General features: G+C 46.5%; 1 protein-coding gene across 3 annotated transcripts in view; it reads left to right on the forward strand.

The window, feature by feature from the left end:
• Positions 1–660: 660 nt before the first annotated feature.
• The window catches only part of UACA (uveal autoantigen with coiled-coil domains and ankyrin repeats), a 31748-nt gene continuing 9281 nt past the window's right edge, over positions 661–23127 (forward strand). The window contains exons 1-13 of one of the 3 annotated variants that reach the window (XM_083849661.1): positions 661–818; positions 13602–13735; positions 15309–15397; positions 16401–16465; positions 16617–16674; positions 17130–17200; positions 17307–17413; positions 18358–18539; positions 19027–19064; positions 20358–20444; positions 21575–21682; positions 22450–22482; positions 22994–23092. In XM_083849661.1, the coding sequence (XP_083705787.1) occupies positions 762–818; positions 13602–13735; positions 15309–15397; positions 16401–16465; positions 16617–16674; positions 17130–17200; positions 17307–17413; positions 18358–18539; positions 19027–19064; positions 20358–20444; positions 21575–21682; positions 22450–22482; positions 22994–23092 (1128 nt within the window). In that variant the 5' untranslated portion in view covers positions 661–761. Of the gene's footprint in view, positions 819–10760; positions 10812–13601; positions 13736–15308; positions 15398–16400; positions 16466–16616; positions 16675–17129; positions 17201–17306; positions 17414–18357; positions 18540–19026; positions 19065–20357; positions 20445–21574; positions 21683–22449; positions 22483–22993; positions 23093–23127 lie in introns of those variants that run through there. The other 2 variants (XM_083849662.1, XM_083849663.1) reach the window with 2 other exon arrangements.

Below are 23127 nucleotides of genomic sequence, written 5' to 3' on the forward strand. Positions count from 1 at the left end.
CCACCTAGAAAGAAACTGAAGTGTTTAAATATGTGGTTTGCCAGAATTGATTAAAGAGCGCCGGCATTTACCTTGCACATTTATTAGAGGGAGATGTGTATCGGTTGGATTTTTCCAATCCTGCCGCAACAAGCAAGGTTTTAGGGTTTAAACACAACACGACTTGTAATTAAATAACATGCAAGCCCTTAAACTCCCCAGCGCCGTGCCATTGTGCGGCAGGGCTGTGAGCGAGGCGACAAAAAGGAAACGTTAAACGTGGCTCGGGCTGAAAAAAGCTGAGACCGAACTGAGGGAGCTGCTTCCAGGGTGAGGGAGCTGGAAGCGTGCGGCGGGACGGGGGCAGCCCCCCTCAGGGCCCCCCTCAGGGCCCCCCTCAGGGCCCCCCTCAGGGCGCTCCCGCCGCGCGCCCCCTGGCGGCCAGGCGGTTCCGCCCCGCTCCGCCCCTGCCCTCCTCTCCCTCCCCTCCGTCCGCCTTTAAAACGAGGAAGTCCCTCCCCCCTCTCCGCCTGCCCATTGGCCGCGGAGCCCGCGCGGGAGGGCGCCGATTGGCCGCGACGCCCTCGGGGGGCGGGGCCACGGGCTAGGGGTGGTGCGGCAGGGGGCGGGGGGGGCGCGATCCTGTCCCGGCCGCGGCGGCGGGGGGCAGGGGCCGGGACCGGGACCGGGACCGGGACCGGGACCGGGGGCGCGGAGCGGGGCCGGGGCCGGGGCCGGGGCCGGGGGTCGCCGCCCGCCCGCCCGCCCGCCGGGGCCGCGCCATGAAGAGCCTCAAGTCCCGGCTGAGGAAGCACGAGGCCGTCATCGCGGGCAGCACGGTGCGTGGGGCTGCGCCGGGGGGCACCGAGCCCGGCAGCGGGGCACGGGGGCACGGGCTGCGGTCGGTGCTGCTGCGGCGGCGGGGCTAGCGATTTTATTTCATTTTCCCCATTTTATTTCATTTTCCCCATTTTATTTCATTTTCCCCATTTTATTTCATTTCCCCCCCCGTATTATTCCCATTTCCCCCCCCGTATTATTCCCATTTCCCCCCCCGTATGATTCCCATTTCCCCCTCGTATTATTTCATTTTACTTTCCCCTATTTTATTTAATTTTCCCCCATTTAATTTTATTTTATTTCGCCTCCCCCAGCCTTGCCCTCCCGGAAGGCGATGCCTGGGGCAGGGGCAGGGCACCCTCAGCCCCTACCCCCCCACGCTGTCCCTTGCGCCCTCCGTGCGTCTGCGCCTCCCCAGACCCAGGCTGGGGTCGGGCGGCCTCGTGGCTCTGCTTTTCCTTCGCTCAGCCCCGCAGGTGACCTCCGCGGTGGGGTGCCTGCGTCGTGGTCCTTCACCCACCGGGACCCCCCGGGGTACCGGGACCCCCGGTTGTTGCTGCCTGGGCCCGGTCCCCAGCCCCGCACTGGCCGGGGACGTAGCGTGAGGGCTGGGCTGCTGTGACCTGCTGGCTTCTGCCCCTTCTCCCTCAAGGTGCTGCCCGTCCCTGAAACGCTGCTGCTGCACATTTGTCTCAGAGCTGGCAGCAGGGCTCGGCAGTACCGGCCCGCTTGGAGACGTGGGGGTGCTCGGGGGTGACCTGGCGGCGGCTCCCCCGACAGCTCCGCGTCCGGGCGCCTCGCCTCGCCGTGCTGAGCGCCGCGGGGTGATTCAGAAGTCTGTTATGATAATTCGGGGTGCGTGGGTTCCTGGTTCCTGCTGCTCGTTAGTCGCCCGGTGCTTCAGGACTGATGGTTAGGTGAGAGTAAGCCCGCGGTGATTAGATGGCAGCAGACCCTGCGGAGGCGATCCAGCATCTGCCTCGAATAGGTGCTGAGATGTTTCACGTCGCGGGTGAGGGCTCGGCAGGCCTGCCGTTAGCAGTGGGTTTGGTCAGTCAGCGCCTCTAAGATCTGAAATTATCCCAAAATGTGCGAGGGGAAGCTGCTTTCGCTGAGGTCCTTGAGGAGCTGCATTCTGTACCCATGATGTACTTTGCTTATCTAGTCGTGACATATTTCGGTTGCACAACCGCTCCACCAGCTACTCAAAATGGGAAAATAATTCTGCCCCGTGTGCGGGTGTGGATGGTGAGGCTGGAGGGGGCGCGTGGATAGACCCCGGCCCTGCTGCTGCTCCGGGGGGCGGGTGTGGGAGCGCTGCCGAGGGGCGCTGGGTGGATGGAAACTTCTGGGGAAAGAGTTACGCGTTTTGGGAACTTCATCCCTCTGCTCTGTCCCCACCCAGGGCTGTTTCCTGGGGAGCAGAGAGAAACTTAATCCCTTCATCATGCTTCTGAACGCTTTCTTCCAGGTTAAGGTAACAATTACGTGCCCTCCGGTTTTCGGATGGTGAGCTTTTGGGAAAGGCTTTACTACCTGTCTCGCGATGGAGGAAAGCCGTAAAAAGCAGCGGAGAGTGATTGCCGGTCCCACCATTACCCAGGCTGGGAGGTTTGGAAAAGGAGCTACCTGGTTGTGCCAACTCCAGCCGGCTGGTGGTGCCTGGGGAGTAATCTGAGCAGCCTGCTCAGCACCTTCAGTGCTCCGCGTGGTGACACAGGTGCCGCTTGTCGCTGGCAGCATTGTGGGCTGGGAGCTTATGGCAGATCCCATACAAAGCCTGCGAAGGCCTGAGGGCACGGTCCTTGCTCGTGGTCGGGGGTGATGCCACGTTCGCCAGCACTGACAGGATAAATCAGCTGGTGTACTCGATTGCGTTGGGGTGACCGAAGAAGCAGCGTGTGCTGCTAATCGTCCTGAGCTTCCAAGGGAAATGACAATGTTGTACGTGTGTGTGTGAGCTAGGTTGTGTTTAGGGACGTGTTCTTCCACTGCGCTTAGGGGTTCTGTCTGTAGCTGCATGTGCGAGGAGCACGCTAGAAATGCCTGCAGACTGGCTCTGCTTGAGGTCTCCCAGGGAAGGCGCTTGGCGAAGGATGTAGTTATTGTTCGAGGAAGCTCCTGCTGCCCCACGCCTTCGCCACTCAGCTTTCCCTGGTGAGTTCTCGTCGCTGGGCTCTGTGGAGGAGGGGTTGCCTACTTCTTTCGTTAAAGTTTTTTAAATTCACTTAGGAAATAGCCACGAAGGGGTTCTGCTAGGCTTGAGGCGCACTGCCTGACTGACGTGGGGTTTACAGCCTTTCTGGCCCTGGGGAAGGGGCTTTTGGGCCGCCTGGGGAGGGCAGGCGGCTGCGGAGCTGAAACCACACCACGAGCAGCTCCCCTGGGAGCGCTGCGCTCGGGCACGGCGTGAGATGGGTGCCCGGGACGTGCCTCGGGTAGCAGCAGTGCTGCGTGGGGCCCTGCACGTGGTGAGAACGAGCAGGTGTAAAACCACGCAGAAACTCCTGTCAGTCCTTTCTCCTCCAGAAGTGATTTATTTATTTATTTTTTGAAATATATCCATAAAAAGCTGAAGGTAGTGTGTAATTAGTGGAAGCTGTTTTGGAAAAAAGCAAGGTGGGCATCTGAGCGCTTGCCTGCTGTGACGATGTCCGATGGGTGAATTAACATCTGACCAGCTCGTGCAGTTACCGACAGCTGGACTTGTTTGTGTCAGCGCCTTGGTGCCCGTGGAGCTGCCAAGTAAATGGGTGACGTCCTCCGTGTCAGGGCTGGCACCCCGCTTGTCCCTGCTCGGCTGAGCCCGCAGCGAGCCCCGCTCTGCCCCCGAGGGGGTGAGGTCCCACCGCCTGCCCTCCTCTGGGCGCTTCTAGGGGTGGAACTGCAGCTCACCTCCGTTCCTAACTGACCGGCAGCGCTCTGTGAGTACAGCAGAAAAACTTCGTTAACAGCAGCTTGCAGCACCAAGGTGCTGTGGAATGCGCACTAATAACTGGAGGAATGAAGGGAAAAATCGAGGTGTTAAAGGACCTGGTTTTAACCCAAGCCAAGATGATGATTTCTCTGTTCAACTTGTTACCTGAAATAAAGGTGGCTGCTGCTGACGGCAGCACACGCTGACTTGAAAACGAACAAGACTCTGGCTTTGTGTCGCCGCTCTGCCCCGTGCACAGACGGAGCAGCTCTCGCCAGCCACGCTGATCGCGGTGCTGGGGCCGGTCAGCAGAATTTTTCCAGCGTGGCCGCTGCTGGCCGGAGCGAAGTTACTCATCCCTGCTCGCCTGCTTCCCTGACCTCCGTGTGCAGCCTCGCACGGCTTTACAATGCCGTCCTCGGGCAACGCCGCCAAGAATCAACAGCACTGTAATATTCAAATGTCAAATCCTAGGCTGAATGTGGTTATTCTTTAGGGGATGTTTGGGTTCCGGGAAGCTTTATTAAGGCTCGTGCTAACGTGTGCATTCCTTGGAAAAACTTCGTGCTTCATTTGCATTTAGTTAAATAGAGCCATGTGCTCGCCTCTGTGATGTTTGCGGTCGGTGTGGAGAAACACGAGGAGGGGGAGGAACGGCAATTTGTGGTTCAGCAAAAGCTGTGTGCTGCAGCCTGCGTGCAGGTGCGTTGTAATTTTCAGGCTGCTTTAGAAAGGAGTGTTTGTCAGTGCTTTATCACTTTGGAATGTAGCAATTAAAAAGAAAATCTAAAAATTGGAGGTTCAGGGAGATCCTGCGTGAATGTCCTTAGCTGACTCGCAGAAATAACTCTGCAAACAGGGCCGAGGTCATCTTTTGATGAATCCATTTCAAGTTCATCTGACCTGCTGCTCAGATAGAGCTTATGCAGTACTTCATCAGTGGCATTTAAATATTGATAATTTTTAGCAGGCTGGCACCTGATTGACCGGTACCATCCCATCCTGCCATCAGCGGGTGGTGACCCAACAGGGTCGAGTCACTGACGTGGTGTTTCCCTTCTCCACGTGTCCGTGCTGGAGGCCGCTTCCCTGCGGGACGAATGTACAGCCCCATCGCGTTTCATCGTCCTGGTGTTCTCTGATGCTTTGCTACAGGTGGGATTGTGCTCCCAAACCAGGGCTTTGCCGCGAGTCCCGAGGAGGGCTGTGTGAGGCACTGCCCAGCTGGCCTCTGACCCGGCCTCTGCTGTTTCGGAAGGGACGAGCCTCCTCCCCAGCCTCCTGCTCCCCGGCCACCAGGGCTCCCCGGCTCCCGTCCCCTTTTTGGGGGCAGCTGTGATGCCCTCCTTGGCCCCGGGGGAGCAGCGCTCCTGGATGTAAGCACAGAAGGCAGGGCCCGGTTGTGCTGTGAGTTGCTCTTACCAGACTGTTTTAAGATGCAGCTGCCGAGCCCCTGGCTTGTTCTGGTCGCTTTTAGCAGTGCCCGAGCTGGTCTGTGTCTCGGGGCTGAGAGGCTGAGGGTGTCTTATTGACAAAGTTATGTTAGGTTATGTGTCCTGGGCAAAGAGACACCAGGAAGTTGCATTATAAAAAAAAATAATATATTTATTTTACTGTTATTTTAGCAGACTTAGCATCCTTCTGGAGCTGCGTGCAGAGTCCTTCGATGCTTCCACTGCAGCTCGCGTGCTGCTGTGCTCAGTGCCGGTGGTTTTTCCCCCTGCTGCAGAAGACTCATGGAAATGATAGAAGGTGGTTCTGCTGTTAGGTACACGTCGCTCCCTGTGAGAGGGACCTAGTACCTGGCACAGCTTTAGAGCCCTTACGGCGTTTTTGAGAGGACTATTTGACGTGTTGCATGTCTAGCTAGAAGTAGGTTCAAATAATCGCTTAATACCTGGGATATGCTAACTTGTAGGAACGAAAATGCCTTCAGAATTGGGTAAAATGTTTACATTAAGGTCTTAGATAGTTGCTATTTGTTTTCCTTTAAGCTGCTTTGTTAGGTGACTTCGTTATATTAATTACAGGATGCAGTTATATTTAAACAAGCCATGCAACAGCACGGCTGTTAATAAAAGTTCTCGACATGAGCATTTTGAGAGAAGCGTGCAAACGAAGTGGTACTGGGAATGCTGCTGGGTTTGATCACTATTTAGACTAAGCCTCACCCACTTTGTAGCATTAAATAATTTTTCCGTAGATGGAGAAATTGCAGTAAATGAGGTGATAACATAACGTGCTGCGTGTGGGAACCTGCTGGGTGAAACAAGAGCTCCGTGTTCAGGCTGGGTCTGTTCCTTCCCTCATGCAGACTAAACAGCACATCTTACTCCTGCAGTCTTAAACTCCAGAATGCTTTTATATGAAAACACACATGCTGATAAGCAAGATATGCTTATAAAATATGAAGTGCCGTGTTTTCCATTTGAACTAATCTGTTCCCAAACCTTGTGTCTGCAGCTTTTTCTGGGAGGCTGCAATGAAGCCAAAGCCTGCGACACGGGTGGTGGTAGCGGACATGCATCTGTGCTGCAGGGGGGAGCTACACCTGGTGAACGTCCCTGTCAAAGGCAGAGGAGTAGGTTAGGCTATTAAAACTATTTTTAGGCTCTGTGGTTTTCAAATAAATCAAATTACTTCAAAGGCAATAGTCCTTTTGTGCCATGTGAAATCACAGGGTGTGTCTGTTTAAATGTTAATTTTAATCACAAATGTACTCTGACCTCTGTAAAATGAGCAGGAAAACGAAGTGTGTGAGCTGGTAGACGTGCTGCGCCTGCTCTTCTCTCCTCTGTGCTCTGTGACGCGTGTGCATTTTCCGAGTAACTCTCCTTTATCAGTGGGCGCCTTCCTTTCCCAGCAGGAAAACTGCTTAAAGCCTAAACTGGAGAAGTGATTATCTCACGACAGAGGGCCCTAAAACTGATCATTCTTAGACTTTTCTTTTTCAGTAATTACTCTTTCTAAACAGTCTTCAAAGACATCAAAAATTGCAGTTTCAGTTTTATAACCATTCATATAAAAGCATGATCTCTGTATTTTCTCTAGGGAGCTTATAGGAACATTCGTGTACGTGTGACCATTGGCTGTAAATAGCGGTGGCCGTGTTTTGCCAGAGCTCTTCGCTCCTCGGTGTGTTATGCGCTTAAGTCAAGCACTAATGGCATTAGAGGAGGATGTGCCCCCCCCTTTTTTTTTCGTTAATAGGATTATCTGCCTAGCTCGGTGGTGACGAGGAGCTGTGTTCGCTTTCATAGGTTTATGTCAGCTTTCAGGCTGAAAGGTTTAAGAAGGGCTGTGAGTTACAGCTGGTATTTGGGAAGCGGGTTAGGTGGCTGCTGGGGAGTCTGCGTGCTCTATTTAAATGAGCTGTGCGTTTATGTAGTCTGTTTGTGCAGCTCCGTAGGCAGAGGAGACTCAGGAGAGCAATTCCCATTTCAGGTGGAAGTTTCTTGGGCAGTACTGCTGTCTCAGCAGCCAGTTAACTTGTCGTGCATTTGTTAGCTTTGTGGTAAGACTAATGTTGTGTTATGCACAAATGGAAGATGGCAGTATTGCATCTGCCTCACTTTCCAGCAGGGGTTAGTGTCTGTTCTGGACCGCAGCTCACAGCGTTGGCATCTTCACTCGTCTGTCCTGTTGGTTCCCATAGCCCAGTATTGCTCCTTCCTCTTGTGCATCAGGATCACTAATGAAGCAATTTCTTTGCTCCAGATTCCTCCTCGGTGGGGTCGCTTGGGTGACAGTGGGTGAAGTAATAGCGTGCTTCAGGGCCTCTTCCTGCTATTTTTTTATTTTTTTTTTTTTGCTTAAGAGGGAGATGTCCAGTAGCAGCAAGCTCGTATTTGCTAAGTATTCTGCTGTTTATTTAACGATAAATATAGATTCTATTACAATTAACAGATCTTAAATATTAACTTTGCTGGTTGACAACAGTGTACAGATATATGTATTTTAGCCCATCACTGCTGGTAGTACCCCGTGGTTTTCATTGCCAGCAGCCGTGTGCCATTTCCATTGCCCTCGGTAGCACGGGACGGCCTGGCTTCGCACAGACCGAACCTGGCGTGCCCGGGCACAAGTCCCTCTAGCGGCTGTTGTTCAGGCTCTCGCTGCTTTCTCATCTTTAAATGCTTAATTGTAATGACGGGCTTGTTTCTGAAGGCCACGGTCTTACGGCCTCACAGACTTTGGCTCTGCGCTGTGCCTCATGCTCTGTTTAGTAAATAATGGAGACAGGCGATGTCCGGGCTGGTGCTTTGCACTGTGCTGTGCGGGGTGGTGCTGTGGGATGGTCCAGGGCCTGCGGGACAGGGGCTGCGGAGAGGGAAAGTGGCTGCTGAATGCCCCGTGAGATAAGGGGCTCGGGGTTCGGAGGGAACGGTGGGTGTTCATGCAGCACGCAGTGAAGTCGTGCAATTCCTTACCAAAGGCTGTTGAGGATGCTGAAAGCTGATTTGGACTTGAGGAAAAACAGGATAGTAATAGAGAAATTAATTGGGAGTTATGAGGCAAGGAGAATCTAGCCCAGGAAGCCTGAATCACTGACTGAAAGCTGGGGGAGCTTGTGGAAAAGTTCTGTGCTCGCTCTCTTCCCCAGCCTGCCGGTGTGTGATGCACAGTGCGTGCTGCCGCCTAACGAGTCGGGTCAATGTGAAGGCCTCAAACCGAGGGCACAGCAGACAGAAGCCGGTAGGAAGAAATGCTGCCGAGCCCAGCCAGGTGGGGCTTGTCTTCAGGGACCTGGGGTCGGAAGGATTCCTGGCAGGCTCTTGGAGCTTGGGAAGAGCAGGTGTGCAGCGGCAGCACCGCCCTCAGCTAGGCCCCGGTGGTGCGCTGGGGCAGCTCAGCACCTCTGGAGCCCTGCGCTGCCGGTGTCTCGTAGGGCAAAACCAGGTCTGCCTTACCACACGTGGGTTACACTGACAGGGCGCAACGTGAGTGCTCGTTAAGTGGTCGGAGGTGACTTAGTCTTTCTTTACGATTAGCAGCATTGTCACTGTAATAGATGCTTGTTTGCTGTATAAGCTCTTCAGGAATGAAAAGCAAAAAATTCCTGTGTCAAACTGCCATTGATAAAAGACGAGCGAAGAAGCAAAACTCGCGACTGTTTTGAGAATCAGTCCCTGCTCAGTAAAATTCTTCAAGAAAACTAAAAGCTTTAAGTGTGGTGGTTTTGTAGTCTCTGACCTCACACTTGGATTTTCATTATTTTCTGCCCTTCAAGCTCGCTGAGTTGGAGGTGCCCTGGATAAGAATCCCGTCGGCGCGGGTCCGGAGCCGGGCTGTTTGCTGGGCCCACTCGGTGCTGGTGGCGTGGTGGAAGCGAGCGGCGCTTCCCCGGAGCAGGATGTGCTTCAGCAATCCCAGGTGGCGTGGACGAGGCCCTGGTGGGATGATCTTCAGCATCACGGGGCCACAGGATGGGCACGGCCCTCAGGTCACCAGGAATGTCTGCAGGCAGACAGAGAAACCTTTGGCTTGGGTACGCCTGCAACAAGCACGTTCGCCTGGGAGGCACAGGCCTCTGCGTGGTTTCTCACCAAACTCTGATTTCAGATTTTTTATTTTTTTTTGCTATTGCTGTCAGTTGTAAAGTGTGTGTATTTTTTTCCCCCAAGATGCCACTTTTAGGCGAGGAGACAGACTTGGTTCTGGTCAGAAGACAACTTGTGAGAGGACGTGGTCGTTGTGATGGTCACTGAACGGTTTTGGAGCACTTTTGTCACACAGACACTAATTGCGGAGAAGTCTTGGGATGCTCTCTTGAAACACGTCAGAGCGATAAGGCAAAGGGCTGTTGCTCACAGCAAATAACATGGAATAGCTTAAAAATTGCTGGGAGGGGGTGAATTTGTGCAAATATGAATAGACGTGACTTACCTGTAACAGCTTTTCTCAGAGGAGTCATTTATTTTAAGTTGCTTGCAGTCTTTCAAGTGTCCTACAGGGTGTGTGTGCGCGTGCGGTTTTTCTTGCTATGCACCGTGTTTGTCTCCTGCAGACTGAACAGTGCGTCGCTTGTAATGCTGACCTAGTCCTCTAAAAACGGCACTTGGGAGATCTCCTTTTAAATTTAAAACTTGTGAAAGGAGACTCTGCATCTTCCCCGCTGTTAATCATTATGCCGTCTATTTAATGTTTTGACAGCCTCTGTGACTCTTCTCGTTTAACAAGTCGGGAGACAGGCTGGCAGCAGCAGTAAGCCGAAACCAGGTCCTGTTCAGAATGGTTCCATCGCTGTAAAAGGAGATTTTCTTTAAAGCACAGGCATGTGTGTTTTCTAATTTAAAATGGGTTACATTTCTGTCAAAATAGGATCACGCATTCCATCTGCTCTGCAGTTGTAACTGTCTGAAGTCTGATCGTGGGTCTGGTTTTGGCTTTGTGGTGGAATGGGAAAAAATTACTCCTGCTAGTATTTCAGTCCTTCTGTGTTATTAGTGGGGATAAGTATGGCCTTCCTTGATGTCAGTTGCCGGTTAATTTGACTAACATGTTTGTTATTTTAAAGTGAGTGTTTGTGTGTCTGCAAGCATAACACAGTAGTGAGCTTCGTGCGTGCTTGTCTCGTTTGTTAACGTTGAGCCCAAAACACATTACTCACGGCACGAGCACGCGGAGAATGTATTAATAGCGATTGCTTTCTATCACCCGGCTATCAAGTAGTGGATTATCAGAAAATAGATCTGGGCTGATGAGACTGTCTACGTATCGCTTACAAGATATTCCGGAGCCGGGCAGTATTTACTGGTGAGCCGGGCGGCCGGTGGAGCGCTGCGGGCTTGCTGGCAGGCGGCGGGACCCGCGTCCTCCTGAGGGATGAAGGCTGAGGAGGATCCTGAAGACGGAGAAGACATGCTGGGGGATCCAAGCTAAGAGAAGGATGACGGAACAAAATGAGCTTGGGGCGGCGGAGAGAATCCGTTCCTGAAAGTGGGAAGCCGCCTGGCTCGCTGCTTTGAGCTGCGGCGGTTTGTAACTCGATGCGAGATAAATCGGTTGCTTTTGGCAGCAAGGAGCCGCGAGGTCTATGATGACTTGTTGGTTTTCTTGTGCAGCTAAAGACACGGTAGGTTTCTTAGATTTCATATCGTTGGCTGTGGTTTACAGCTGCAGAAATGCAGAAGCCTGAATTTTGTAGCCGTTCCTTTTTAATTAATGAGTTATGTCTTTAACAACGCTAACTGCGGGGAAATTTCCTGAAATATAAAATGCCCAGCTGGTACTATTTGACTTTGTCAGTATCCTATGATGTTATTTAAATGTTATAATGAAAGAAAAAGTATTTTTACTGAGATGATAGTAATTAAAAGTCTGGTTAATCAGAAGACTCATTAAATGGGAAGAAAGAATGTATGGTAAGGGGTTGTGTATACATCCGAGTGACCTTGTGCTAGTGGCATGAGCTGTAAGTCTGCAACTCAGAAATCTAAACCCAGCTGCAGACATGCAAGGCATCATTGCTTTCCTCTAAGGATGTGAAATATGCTATGCTTGAATTTATAGGCGACTCGGCTTGATGCTACGTATGTATAGTTTAAGGTATTTAAATAAAACATATAACTTGGATAATAAAGTAGCTTATAGAGGAAAACTTGCCAGGCCTCCGAGGACAACTGTTCTTCACCCTGGCAGTGCCTGCAGCTTTTACCGTGACCAGCAGTGTCACCGCTGTGGTGACTTTGTTACGCCAGGCTGGCTTGGCTTTTAAACTAATGGATGTTTGAATCGACTGGCAATCGGTACCGCACACTTTGGTGAGGAAACACCAGGGCGTGACTTCAGCAGCTGTCTATCTTTATTACTTCATGTCACTTAGCAAGTATTGTACCGAATAAATTATTGCTGAGACTTCATGATTTCTCGGAACATAAATGTGATTGCAGTACGGGAAACAAAGATAACTGCAGTTACAGCTCCATCATACAGGCCATTCCACAGATGCAGAGCAGTGGCCGTGGTTGTTTTTTTTTTGGTTCTTTATCTCTGTTTTCTCCTTTACCTAGTGAACGTGGGTTAGATGCAAGGGGAGAGGCCTGGCCAACTGGCACTGGCTCTCCCTGCTGTGGATCTTCCAGATTCTGTGACATTAAACCTTGAAAAATCCTGATTTTTGCTAATAAGGCAATTGTAAGGAGAGGGTGGTTCTGTCCCTTTTTCTTCTATCAAAAGCTTTTTCAAAGCTGAGTCCTCAGCATCCAGCTTGGCTGTGAGGCTTGTCACAGACTTTCCCGAGCAGCGCAAAGCAATCGGAGGGGTTGGTTTGGTACGGGGCAGCCCCAGCGCAGCGCTGCGGGGCAGATCCTAGCCTGGGGCCTGGAATTCCAAACTTGAAGTAAACAAGGAATAAGCGGGGGGTGACAGATGTCTGGGTTTGCGTGGTGGTTATTTATAACTGACTGGTACTTCCTTTGCGCGCTGCATAGCTTGGGGAATTGCAGGCAGTTTGAAGCTGTACACTTTGAATTTCTCATGCACAGCCCCCTGGGCGTTCGTCGCTGGAACGTCACATGCTGAGCTAAGCTGCGGCTCCGAACGACCCAGGGGAGGCAGAGAACGCTCAGCCCGCTTGCGTGTTTTTGGTGCGTCTGTTTGGTGTTAAAGCCGGGGAGCTGTTTGGGACACAGCGGAGCTAGCTGAGATCTGATTTTTAAGAGCGGGCAAATGCAGTGAGTTGCACCAGTGAGGGCACTTCTGCGCCCGTGTCTGCAGGCACGGATGTTGCCCGTGGGCAGCGCTCAGCGCTCGCTTTTGCCCAGTGCAGGTTTTGGTAAATGTGAACTTGGTGGAGAGAGGGCTAAACTTAGTGCGTGCTTTGCGTGTTGCTGAATTCGTGAAAGCTGAAGTCTGCTGTTGATTATGTGTCGTAATTGTTGTTCTATTCAAGTGTCCCACAAAGTTTACACTCGTCTGTTGTTCTCTATGCTACCTTTACTATATAAGGGTTGACAGAGGGGGGAAAAATCGTAGCAGCTGTGTTTTATCTGCCCACTTCCTTATGAAATCATTTTTCGTGAATTCTGAGAAGCTTATGCTGAAGATGGTTACTTAGATTGGAAGCTGTTAGCAGTAGGATTTCTGGCTCTGTTGCAGTTCCTGGCTTATCTGTTCCTCTGTGGTGCATCTTGTTTATTGACCTGTGAGTTCTGAGACACAGACAGGTGTTAGCTATACAGAAATGGAACAGTTGGCTGCTTTATTTGACTATCACAACTTAAATGACTGGCAGTAAAGACGAACAAGAAACCCTTCCAGTTTTCCATTAGGCAGCGGAGTTAATTGCTTTGGTGGCACAAGAGAAGCGATGCGTCTTCCCCAGAGGGTGCGCAACAGCAGCATCCGCGAGGAGAGAAGGGAAAGCAGAGATGCGGTGAAAAGGTAGCTGGCCTGTGCAGGGCCTCGCAGGGCGAACTGCTGATGGCTATCAGCAGATAAAACAGGATGGAAGGAAGTGTCTAAAAGCTGCTTAATATGAACAACTGAAAACTTTGAGATTGCTTTAAATGTATAAGGAGCTACTGTGTGTGACATTAGTTTTAGACCTGTTAGATGGAACCCAGCAGGATGAGGAAAAGCAAAGTGGTTTTATCCCCCAGTGTTCTCCTTTAAGGGTCCCAGTGACTTAACCAGGCTGGCTCGGAGCAGTGTGCTAACAGCCTGATGGAGATGCTGCAGTATTACTGTCTGTAAATAACTAAAGGTCTTAAGAAGCACAACCTGATACGTAAACAAAGATATCTTTTCTTATTCCCTCCCCATCCCCACTGATAATATGAGATTCAGACTCCTATTGCTGTTCCTTTAGCAGATCGATGCTGTGCCACAAGCTGACCTGCTTTTCTAATTCTCTTTTATACAGCTGAATACAGACTGGAACAAGTATGATGACAGGTTAATGAAAGCAGCTGAAAGGGGCGATGTGGAAAAGGTTTCATCAATCCTTGCCAAAAAAGGAGTCTGTCCCACTAAGCTGGATGTCGAAGGGAGGTCTGCGTAAGTAACTTCCAGTTCTGCAGTGGTGGTGGTGGGGAAGCTAGTGGGAGTAGCTCAATTCCCAGGGCTTGCTGCTGCTGTGAAAACTATTAAGTATATAAATGTACGTGACACACACTAGTAGATTCAAGCCTCATCTAGGCTAGTCTTGCATAAGCTTTTAATCAGGAATTGAACAAAGGAAATTACATAGCTCCTATGCTGAAGTGGAGAATGGAGAAAAGGAAGCCTTTTTGAACAGAAATCTGAACTGGGGGTTGATCCTGGGAATACAAAGGTCTAGCAGTGAAGATGAACTTGACGTATGTAATCTAGTCATCTTTGGCAGAGGTGTATGGTTAAATTCCTGATCTTTTTCTGCATAGATGACTTACTCATGCAAATCAACAGGGATTGCCCCCAATTAATAGAAAGAAATATCGCCAAGCACTCCTACTTTGTTTATTTGAAGCATTCTGAAATACAAAGTTTAGCCAATCTGTAGTTGATATTTTTTGAGCAATTAAAACTCAATTCAAGAAGGCTACTGTAGGCAGTGTTCTTTAACAGACTAGCTTGATTAATATCTAAAATAAGCACAGTCAAGAGTAAAGATAAATAAATATACTAGATGATGAACTCAGCCATGATCTGTAGTAGTATTCAAATGCTTTGAATGAAGTGTTATTAGAACTACCAGATGTAATGAGAGTTGTGTGGCAGGCTAAATTTCACCTTCCCAAGCTCCTGGTTCTTTAGAACATATTACATTAGTTACCCTTAATGCTTTTGTAAAACAGACTCAAGCTATTGACTTCTGACCTGCCTTTCGTCTCATCTTTGCTGCTAAAATGTTTAATATTCTGACAGTTATTTTGAAATGACACACATAGGAATACTTGGCAGGGTGGCATATGTCTTGCAAACTGCTGACGACTTAGCTTATTTGCATTTTCAGCACTGGGGATCTATTCTTGTCTCTTCTAAATCCAGAGATAGCTTGGCATAAAATAAATGTTTCAAAGCTTGGTGTTACGTTTGTCTGTTTCTTGAAGTTAAGAGTGACTCTGAGTACTGACAGGTAAAGATTGCAATGACGGGTACAAGGAAGATGAACTTTCCTTTTTACTTCGTTACTTAAAAGCTCAATAGCCATCTGGATTACAGTGCTTCTGAAAATGTTTGGTTTGACCCCTCTCATCATAGCTATTTTCTGAAAGGTGCTTTTTTTGAGGTGCTGCACCCATCCCCAGCCACCACGGAATGCCAGATAGCTCAAATGTCAATTTCTCACAAAGAGTCTTTACTTTGGCAAGAGCATATATTTAAATACTCAAACCTGAATGGGGGGGGGGAAGGCAAGTGTATTGGTATTCTACTTGAGTGAATGATTCCAGGTAAATATTGACTACTTCTCAGAAAAGTTGTATTGTTCCTTAAAGTGAAATTTGCAGAACTGGATTTGGACATTGTACTAAGTTGAGTTTGTACAGTATAATTCTTTGAATATACAATGATTTGCTTTGACTTTCCTGGTTAATACCGCTATTTTTGTGTATGAAACAGTTGTGCTTAAAGTTTTTTCTGTTTTTAGATTCCATGTTGTAGCGTCAAAGGGAAACCTAGACTGTTTGAACACCATCCTTATTCACGGAGTTGATATCATAGCCACTGATGCTGCAGGTATGCCTCATCAAATGTGCAAGTGCAACTTGCAGAAGTTCTCAGCTCAGTTTCCACTTTGGTTTAGGATTAAGCTAAGCTGGAGGGTAGATCTCTTTCCTTTCTTTAGTGTTTCCTGTGGTTGGCAAAACAAAACAAACATACTTAACTGTATGGTCTATTTCAGCCAAGCTATATCTGCTTGAGAATAACAGTATGAGAACTGTTTTTAAATGAATGTGTTAATTTAAATAGCAAATGTGTTTCACTGAGTGTTGTTAAGTACTGCGCGCAATGAGGATATGACTTCAATGGTACGGCAGGTGTTTGCGCACCTGTATTGAGCACTCAAAACTTCAGAGCACCTCTCTGCTACCTTCTTGGTTTGCATATGTGAGATGAAAGTTTATGCAAAGATGTTGTGAAACAGGCAGTTAAAATGGGTGCTAATTTTGCCTCAGATTGTTCATCTCATAATTTAACTTGGTAAATGAATATTCTCTTGTTTCCAGCTTCATTACAGAAATAATCTAGCCTCCTTTCGTATGACAGATTTATTTTTTTAAACTCATACCCTTTCTCACTATTCATGAATTCTTGGTTGCAGTTTCTCTTAAAAAAATAAATAAAACCCACTGTTTAGCAAATAGTGAAGTGTATGCAAGAGCGATGACAGTTATAGAATTGACAGATTGCCATTTTTCCCCCATCCTCCCCCCCAAAAAATGAGATCACTGTAACTAAAATGATGTGGATGTTGATCTAAACTATCTCTTGTCCTGGAACTAGTCTTAACTAGCATATTATGATAAGTAATGAGGCACATGGAATAATGGAGGCAGAAGACAGAGACTTTTGTTCAGATGAAATAAACAGTCCTAACAACTTCAGCGAAGGACAAGTTAATTTCTTACGAATTAGTGTTATGTGATTAGTAATAGAACATAGGTATGTCAAGTGTGTGTGGTATTTCTAAACGCATGTTCAAAATAGATCCCGAATTGATGTTGATATTTCTTTTTAGGTAGAAACGCATTGCACCTAGCTGCGAAATATGGACATGCTTTGTGTCTGCAAAAGCTGTTGCAGGTACTGAAAGATATAACTTGCCCTTTGTTATGGTTTTTATTCTTTGGGTGGAGTGTGGGGGACGGTGCTCTTAAATATACTGGTTTGAAATCGAGATACTCTAAATGCAATCTGAAGCCTATTTGATAACCCAAGTTCCTTATTTTAACAGTACAATTGTCCAACAGAAAATGTGGATCTTCAAGGAAGAACTGCTCTTCATGATGCAGGTAGAAAGTTTTGCTTTTCTGGTGACTGTAATATGAAGTCTTTAATGATAATAATTCTCTGTGCCTAATTATTTTTAACTTCCACTGCTATGTGTTGTAATGACACTTGCCTTCAATAACAAGCTTGTTAACAGACTTAGAGGATATAGGTCTATAATTCTCTTCTGATGCCTGTGAATTGTCTAGTAAAATCTTAAGTATCATGAAGAGTGTTCTAGAGTGATGATGTTAGTAAGTTAACTTAATAACTCTGTGGATTTTCTGAATCTTCATTATGCTGTGCAGTGTCTGAGTTTATGTGTGCTTTTGGAACTGCTGTAAGAGAGCAAGTCACATAGCCTCATGCTTTAACTTGCATGAATTTTTGTGAAACCAGTGCACACAACAAAGTATTTAGAGTTTCATGAAGGCTCTGTTCAGCAATATAACCTGCTCTTTCTTCCTTCTCTCAAAAGCTATGTCAGACTGTTCCTCTAGCATACAGCTCCTGTGTGATCATGGGGCCTCAGTGAATGCAAAAGATGGAGTAAGTTGTTGCGTATACCTCTCTCCCATACAAGCCCTACTGGAGTTCTTATGCCTTCTTTGCTTCCCCTCCCTTTCCTTATTTCCTTCCCTCTTTCCCTCTTCAGGATGGGAGGACACCGCTGGTGCTGGCCACTCAGATGTGTCGTCCCACGGTTTGTCAGCTTCTAATAGACAGAGGAGCAGACGTTAATGCCAGGGACAAACAAAACAGGTAAGGCATGCAGAGGGTTGTCAGAATGCCTGCTCACAGTTAAAGGGTAGAAGGCTGTCCATTAGCTTTCAGCCTACAGACAAACGTTAAATTCAGCAGGAAAAAACTATGACCTGGGACTTAGTCCAGAAGTAATGTTCCAATTCAATAATTCAGACAAAATTGGCTTTTCTTATTGCTTGTTCTTGCACCTAAAATACCTGTAGGCTTGTGTGGAAAGTGTTGCATACTGCTGCCAGCAGAGAAATGGTGGTTGGCTGCTCCAAAGATTTGTGTCCACTGCTGCAACTTGCACTCTTTGGGATCCATATGTAAAATGGGTCATGACAGAAGTGGTACTTGAGTCCCACTGGGGCTTCCAAGGGACCTGAAGGCCCGGAACTGTTTGATTCCATATAAATGGAGGAGTGGGTGGGAGAGAGTTTCTAACTGAGCTCCTTCTGCCCGTTATTTCTTGGAGGACGGCTGCCTGGTGGTCAGTGGACGTGAGGCTGCTGTGAGACAGAGCACAGGCGCTTGCATTGCATGTCGTGAAGCTGGCAAGTGTGTGTTTGGGAGGCAGTGCCAGGGCTCCCAAGCACTCGCTCAAACTTTGTCTAAATGTTGTCTTGTGTGTGTTGTGTCTATTGATGTTTGTATGTAAACAGAGTAAGCCAAAAATTGCACGAGATTTCTAAACAGCTGGGTGGTGCTCTCAAAGGCAGCAGGCTTATGCTGGGCTTCAGGAAAGTGCTGCTGTTAGTGTTGCTTTGCTTTCTGACAAATATTTAAATGTTGACTAAATGACTTTTAAAAGCGTAGTCTCCTCTCTTGAGAGAGGAAAGATTCCTTCACTCAGCTTTCCATGATCGGAGATAAGTGTACAAAGGATTATATCTGTAAGTGCTCCTTTGAAAGCACACGAACCCAGCGTCTCTGAATGCAATCTTTCTCCCCATCCCCAGGACTGCCCTAATGTTAGGCTGTGAATATGGCTGCAAGGACGCGGTAGAAGTTTTGCTCAAAAATGGCGCAGATGTTAGTTTGGTTGATGGCCTTGGTCATGACTGTGCTTACTATGCCAGAATCGGTGACAATATTGACATTTTGACTTTAATAAAAGCTGCCATTGAGGATTCCGGCAAAGGTATGAAGAACGCGCTGTTACTGCTTGCTACTACCCTTTCATTTGGGCTGTGTGTCTTCCCAAAGTTATGTCCTTGTGTGGCTGTAGGATGGCTGTAGTCCTTTAAACCAAAAGGTAATACCCAGCCTGCATAGGAGGGTAAAGAAGGGTTATGTTTCTTTGCTTGTGTTTAGTAAAACTTAAAGTTTATGCATGCTGTGACATCATGAGATAAAGGGTATCAGTGTTGATGACTCTGGTATTGCAGTATTGATCATAGGAGTTATTTAGCCTTATTTATAGGACAAGCTTTGTACTTGTGAACTGCTTCCTTTTTTTGGATTAACAGGGTGGGGTTGTGGGGTGGGAAGGAAGGGGAAAACGACTCTTTTTTGAAATGTCCTTCCAAGACAGAAACATAAGTAGATTAACTAGGTATGCCTTGCATGAACCTGAATGAAATACATTTTTTTTAACCTTCCTATTTCATGTTGCGTTTTATTTTTAGGAAGAGATACCATGAAGAAAGGGCAGTCTGAACAAAAGGTAAGTCTTATTGAGTTGTTTCTTTAACTGACCCAACAACATTTTTCAAGGTGTTCTTAATTCAAATGTTCGGTGTATATCGCAGAAAGGTTGCAGATTTGTGGTGTAAATCTCACTGATTTTTTTTATCTTTGGTACTATGAAATAATCAGCTTTGTTCGCTGGCGTGTAAAGGTGATTGAGTAAAACTGTCTGTTGTAAGCTACTCGTGCACGTGTAGTTTTTTTTCCAAACATCAGTGTAATTATTGCATTGTCCTCTATCAAATCAGGCAAAATACTTCAAAATTTTTAGGATTTGTAATCGTAAATGCCTAATGCTGCTCAGCAGGCCTCTTACTTCAGACCTATGCTACATGTGTATGCTGCAGGTCAAGCAATGCTTCCTGTACTCGTTTTGAGTGTGCTGGCCTCTTTTAACAAATCTACACTGAAATACAGCTTTTCGTCTAGGGCGGAACTGTAAGGTCTGTTAAATCAGTCCAGGGATGCTTTGAAGGGACTCCTACTTGAATATAATAGTTTTAGTTGGTAAGGACTTACACAGATCACAGGATCCAATTGTCAGATGGGGCTGACCCAATATTAAAACATATCATTGTGACCAGTCTTCCAAGTGGGCCATCAGCCACCGCTTCTAGGAAGCCTGTTCCAGTGTCTAACTACTTTCCTGGTAAAGAAGTTTCTCTTAATGTCTAGTCTGAACCTCCCCCAGCACAGCTTTGAGCCATTACCACGAGGCCTGTCACTGCATACCAGCGAGAAAAGATGAGTACCTCCCTCTCCATTTCCCATCCCTAGGAAATTTGTACTTGTTTCCCATCCCTAGGAAACTCATACTCTCTACATGTTGCAGTTGTATGAGACTAAAAGAGGTGAGGTGTAAGCTGTTCGCCCCCGACTGCCAAAATTCAGCACACAGCTGGTACTGTTGAGAGAGTGGCTAATATTGCACAGTGATGCAAAACTGATTCAGTATTTTTGAGTTGACCTCATTCGTAGCATGGAAGATTCCATCTATAATTAGATGGTGTTTGTATTTCTATATGAAAAATATTTTATGTGCATATTTGGGGTTTGAGCTTTGACAAGCATCCTGTTTTCTGTCTGGACGAGATCGTGGGTGGTCTAGCTCTTATTGAGAAGCGGTCTGTCAGAGTTTGAACGCTCAGTGGTATTGCCCCCCAGTGGAAGCTGAAATGGGAGTTGTGAGAGCAGCCTACTGTCCCCAGAAATGGATGTTGTCAGACTGCAACAGGAATAAAAATTAACACTTTGAATGTTGCAATAACAGATGTCTAATATGTCACAAAAGTGGAATCGGCTGCATGCACAGGAAGAGGTGAATGTCAGGCTGTATCAGAAGGAACATAATGCTCAGGTAAGCAGAAAGGATTTCTACAACTACATGTTCCCGTATGCATAATGAACCAGGCATATTAAAGACAAGATGTGATTGTAAATAAGCATTAGCAATTCCATTAAGAAAGGTCATAGATATTGCTGTTTACTTAAAACTTAATTGTGTGAGTATGTAAAGCGGCAATTATGCAGATAAGCTATAACCTTCTGCAAGAAAATAAAAGTTTATATAATAAATACTTGTGAGTATCTTCACGTCACCCCTTCCCATCTCTTAATCTTGTGTCTACTGCTTTCACCTGCAGTAAGATCATAGTGTCACAAAACAGAAAGGTGTTGTAACGTTCTCAGGAGATCTGTGCTTGTATTCCTTAAAAATAACGTGTATCATAACTGCTCTATTAACTGGTATTCATTTTCTTGTCATCTTACTGTGTCAATACAGTTTTCAGAAAGGTAAGTAACACTTTAAGCTGTGGGGAACAAACCATGGAGAAATTGAGGCTTTCATTTTGAAATCCTTTCTCTTAAAAGAGTAAGGATCTCTAAATGAAACTTGTCTGCTTTGAGCTAAAGTAGTTACCGCAGGTGGTTCTCTAGCAGTGGCTAAACAGCCTTTGTTTGGATGTAAACGCTGGACGGATTGAAGGCCCAAGACCGATAGTTTTCATGCGTTGGATTCATATGCATTACCAGGGTGACTCTTGGGGTTGCTGGAACACTTGTCCATTTAAAGGTTGCTGCACTTCATGCCAGTGAGGTTTTTTCATTACACCTTTAGCTACGGTGGTTGGGTTTCAGGAACTGTTTTAGTACTAGTTACTTTTACATGTTAGCAGACAGTAGGTAAGCAGCCTCTTTAGTGCTGTCAGCACTGAAAGTAGTCTTACCCTGCTCATACTCTCAAAACCTTTACGTACACTTATGTCAGAATGAGCTATTAGAAACAAAAATCTTGAAGACTTTGAAATGTGCTTTTCTAAATTCCAGAATGATGGAGACCTAAAGTGAGGCCTCAGTATCACTGGGACTTAAGCAAGGCTTGATGTGTCCTTTAATGGCTGTTAAAATTGTTGGTGAAAATTCATTAGTTTTCCCCGTGCGAGTAGAGTATTTATTACTTTATTTTGTTGCTTTTTTTTTTTTAAGGAATTGGAGTTAGAAAATCAAGATTTGAAGGACAGAATGAGAGAAGTACAAGAAGAGCAAAGGATGTTGCTGGATAGAATCAGTGGGCTACAACTACAGTTAAATGAGGTAAACTCAGTATTCACTGCTTTACTGTAAAATATTTCTGTACGTGTTGCTGTCATTTTGTTCTGCAGCGGCCTGTAGTCTGTAGTAATACTCAACATGTGAGGAGATATTACAATTTTGTCCACTGATCCTCATAAAGTTGAGCAATAGCATTTATAGCTATACTTCGTAATGTAATAGGAACCATGAGGTATTCTGGTATATTGTAATTTGGAAAGTAAACTTAATCTGCCATTTAAATGTAGGTGTTGTGTGCAGGTACTTATAGCCACTGCTTATTTTCCAGTTGTTAGTTTAAGTGGAAAATGAGCAAAAACTCTTCAGTTGGCAGAAGTGGGTGGGGAAGGGGTTTTCAATATGGGATTGCTCTCTGAAATTTGAATTCCCATTTCGTACCAGCCCCCTCCCACCCCCTCAACAAACAACCCCCCCCCCAACCAAACCATTCCTCCTGTTTACTATTCACATTCAAAAACCAGCAGTTTTTAACTGAAAAACTCTACTCTTCTACCTCAGTGGCATATGGTCTAGATAACTGAAAAGGTATTCTATTTGCTTAGTACGTATGTCAAGAGACAGTGTTTTGACAAACATCCTTATTTTTTTCTCTTGCCAGAGGTTAGGTGGTAAATGTGAGGGGAACAGTGTATCGGAAGGATGTAGTATTAGGAACTGGGGTAGACTCATCAGCTAATGAACTGTGTATAAGCCCCTTGAAAACATTATTTTAAAAATGATTTGTGGGGGGATTTTTGTTATTTTTGCAGGAGCAAATGTTTGCAGATGATCTTGAAAATGAGGTATGATTATATCACCTTAAAGTGTAAGAGAACTGTGAAATAGGGGAAATGTATATTGCATATAAGAAACGGTATTTAAAATCAGAGAAAAGAAAAGCTATATATAAATGCTAAACAAAATATCTAGTGATATGTTCTCAGTTCATACAGCTGTATAGCATTTGTATTACTACAACTAATATATTCTAATTTCTATCTCACCTCTAAAGCAGACTTAATGTTGTAAGTATCTGTTTAAGTAGTGACTTTCATCAATGCAAGGCTAATAAATACAAATAAACTGAACGATTGCACATGATATTGGTACATGTTCCCTTGACTCTTTCTTCGAGACTGTCCTTGTAGATGAGCAGTTTTGTAGAAGAACTTTAAAACGAAGAATTCAAGGATTCTTTCAGTGCTAATTTTGGTTGAAGTTCTCCCTAAACTACTTTTTAAAAGTTGCTTGAGATTTTATGAATCTGTCTATTCCTGTGGCTTTGGCTATTTGGCACTTTTTATTCTCTTTCAGAAAGATGAATTGAAGAAAATCCTAACTACCAAGGAAAAACAGCAGGAAGAAAGCTTAAGAACTATTGAAGCTCTGAAAGCTAAACTCAAATATTATGAAGTACGTTAACTGATTTGAAATGTAGTGAGATACTT

Source organism: Anser anser (assembly GCF_964211835.1).
Source record: "Anser anser genome assembly, chromosome: 10".
NCBI lineage: Eukaryota > Metazoa > Chordata > Aves > Anseriformes > Anatidae > Anser > Anser anser.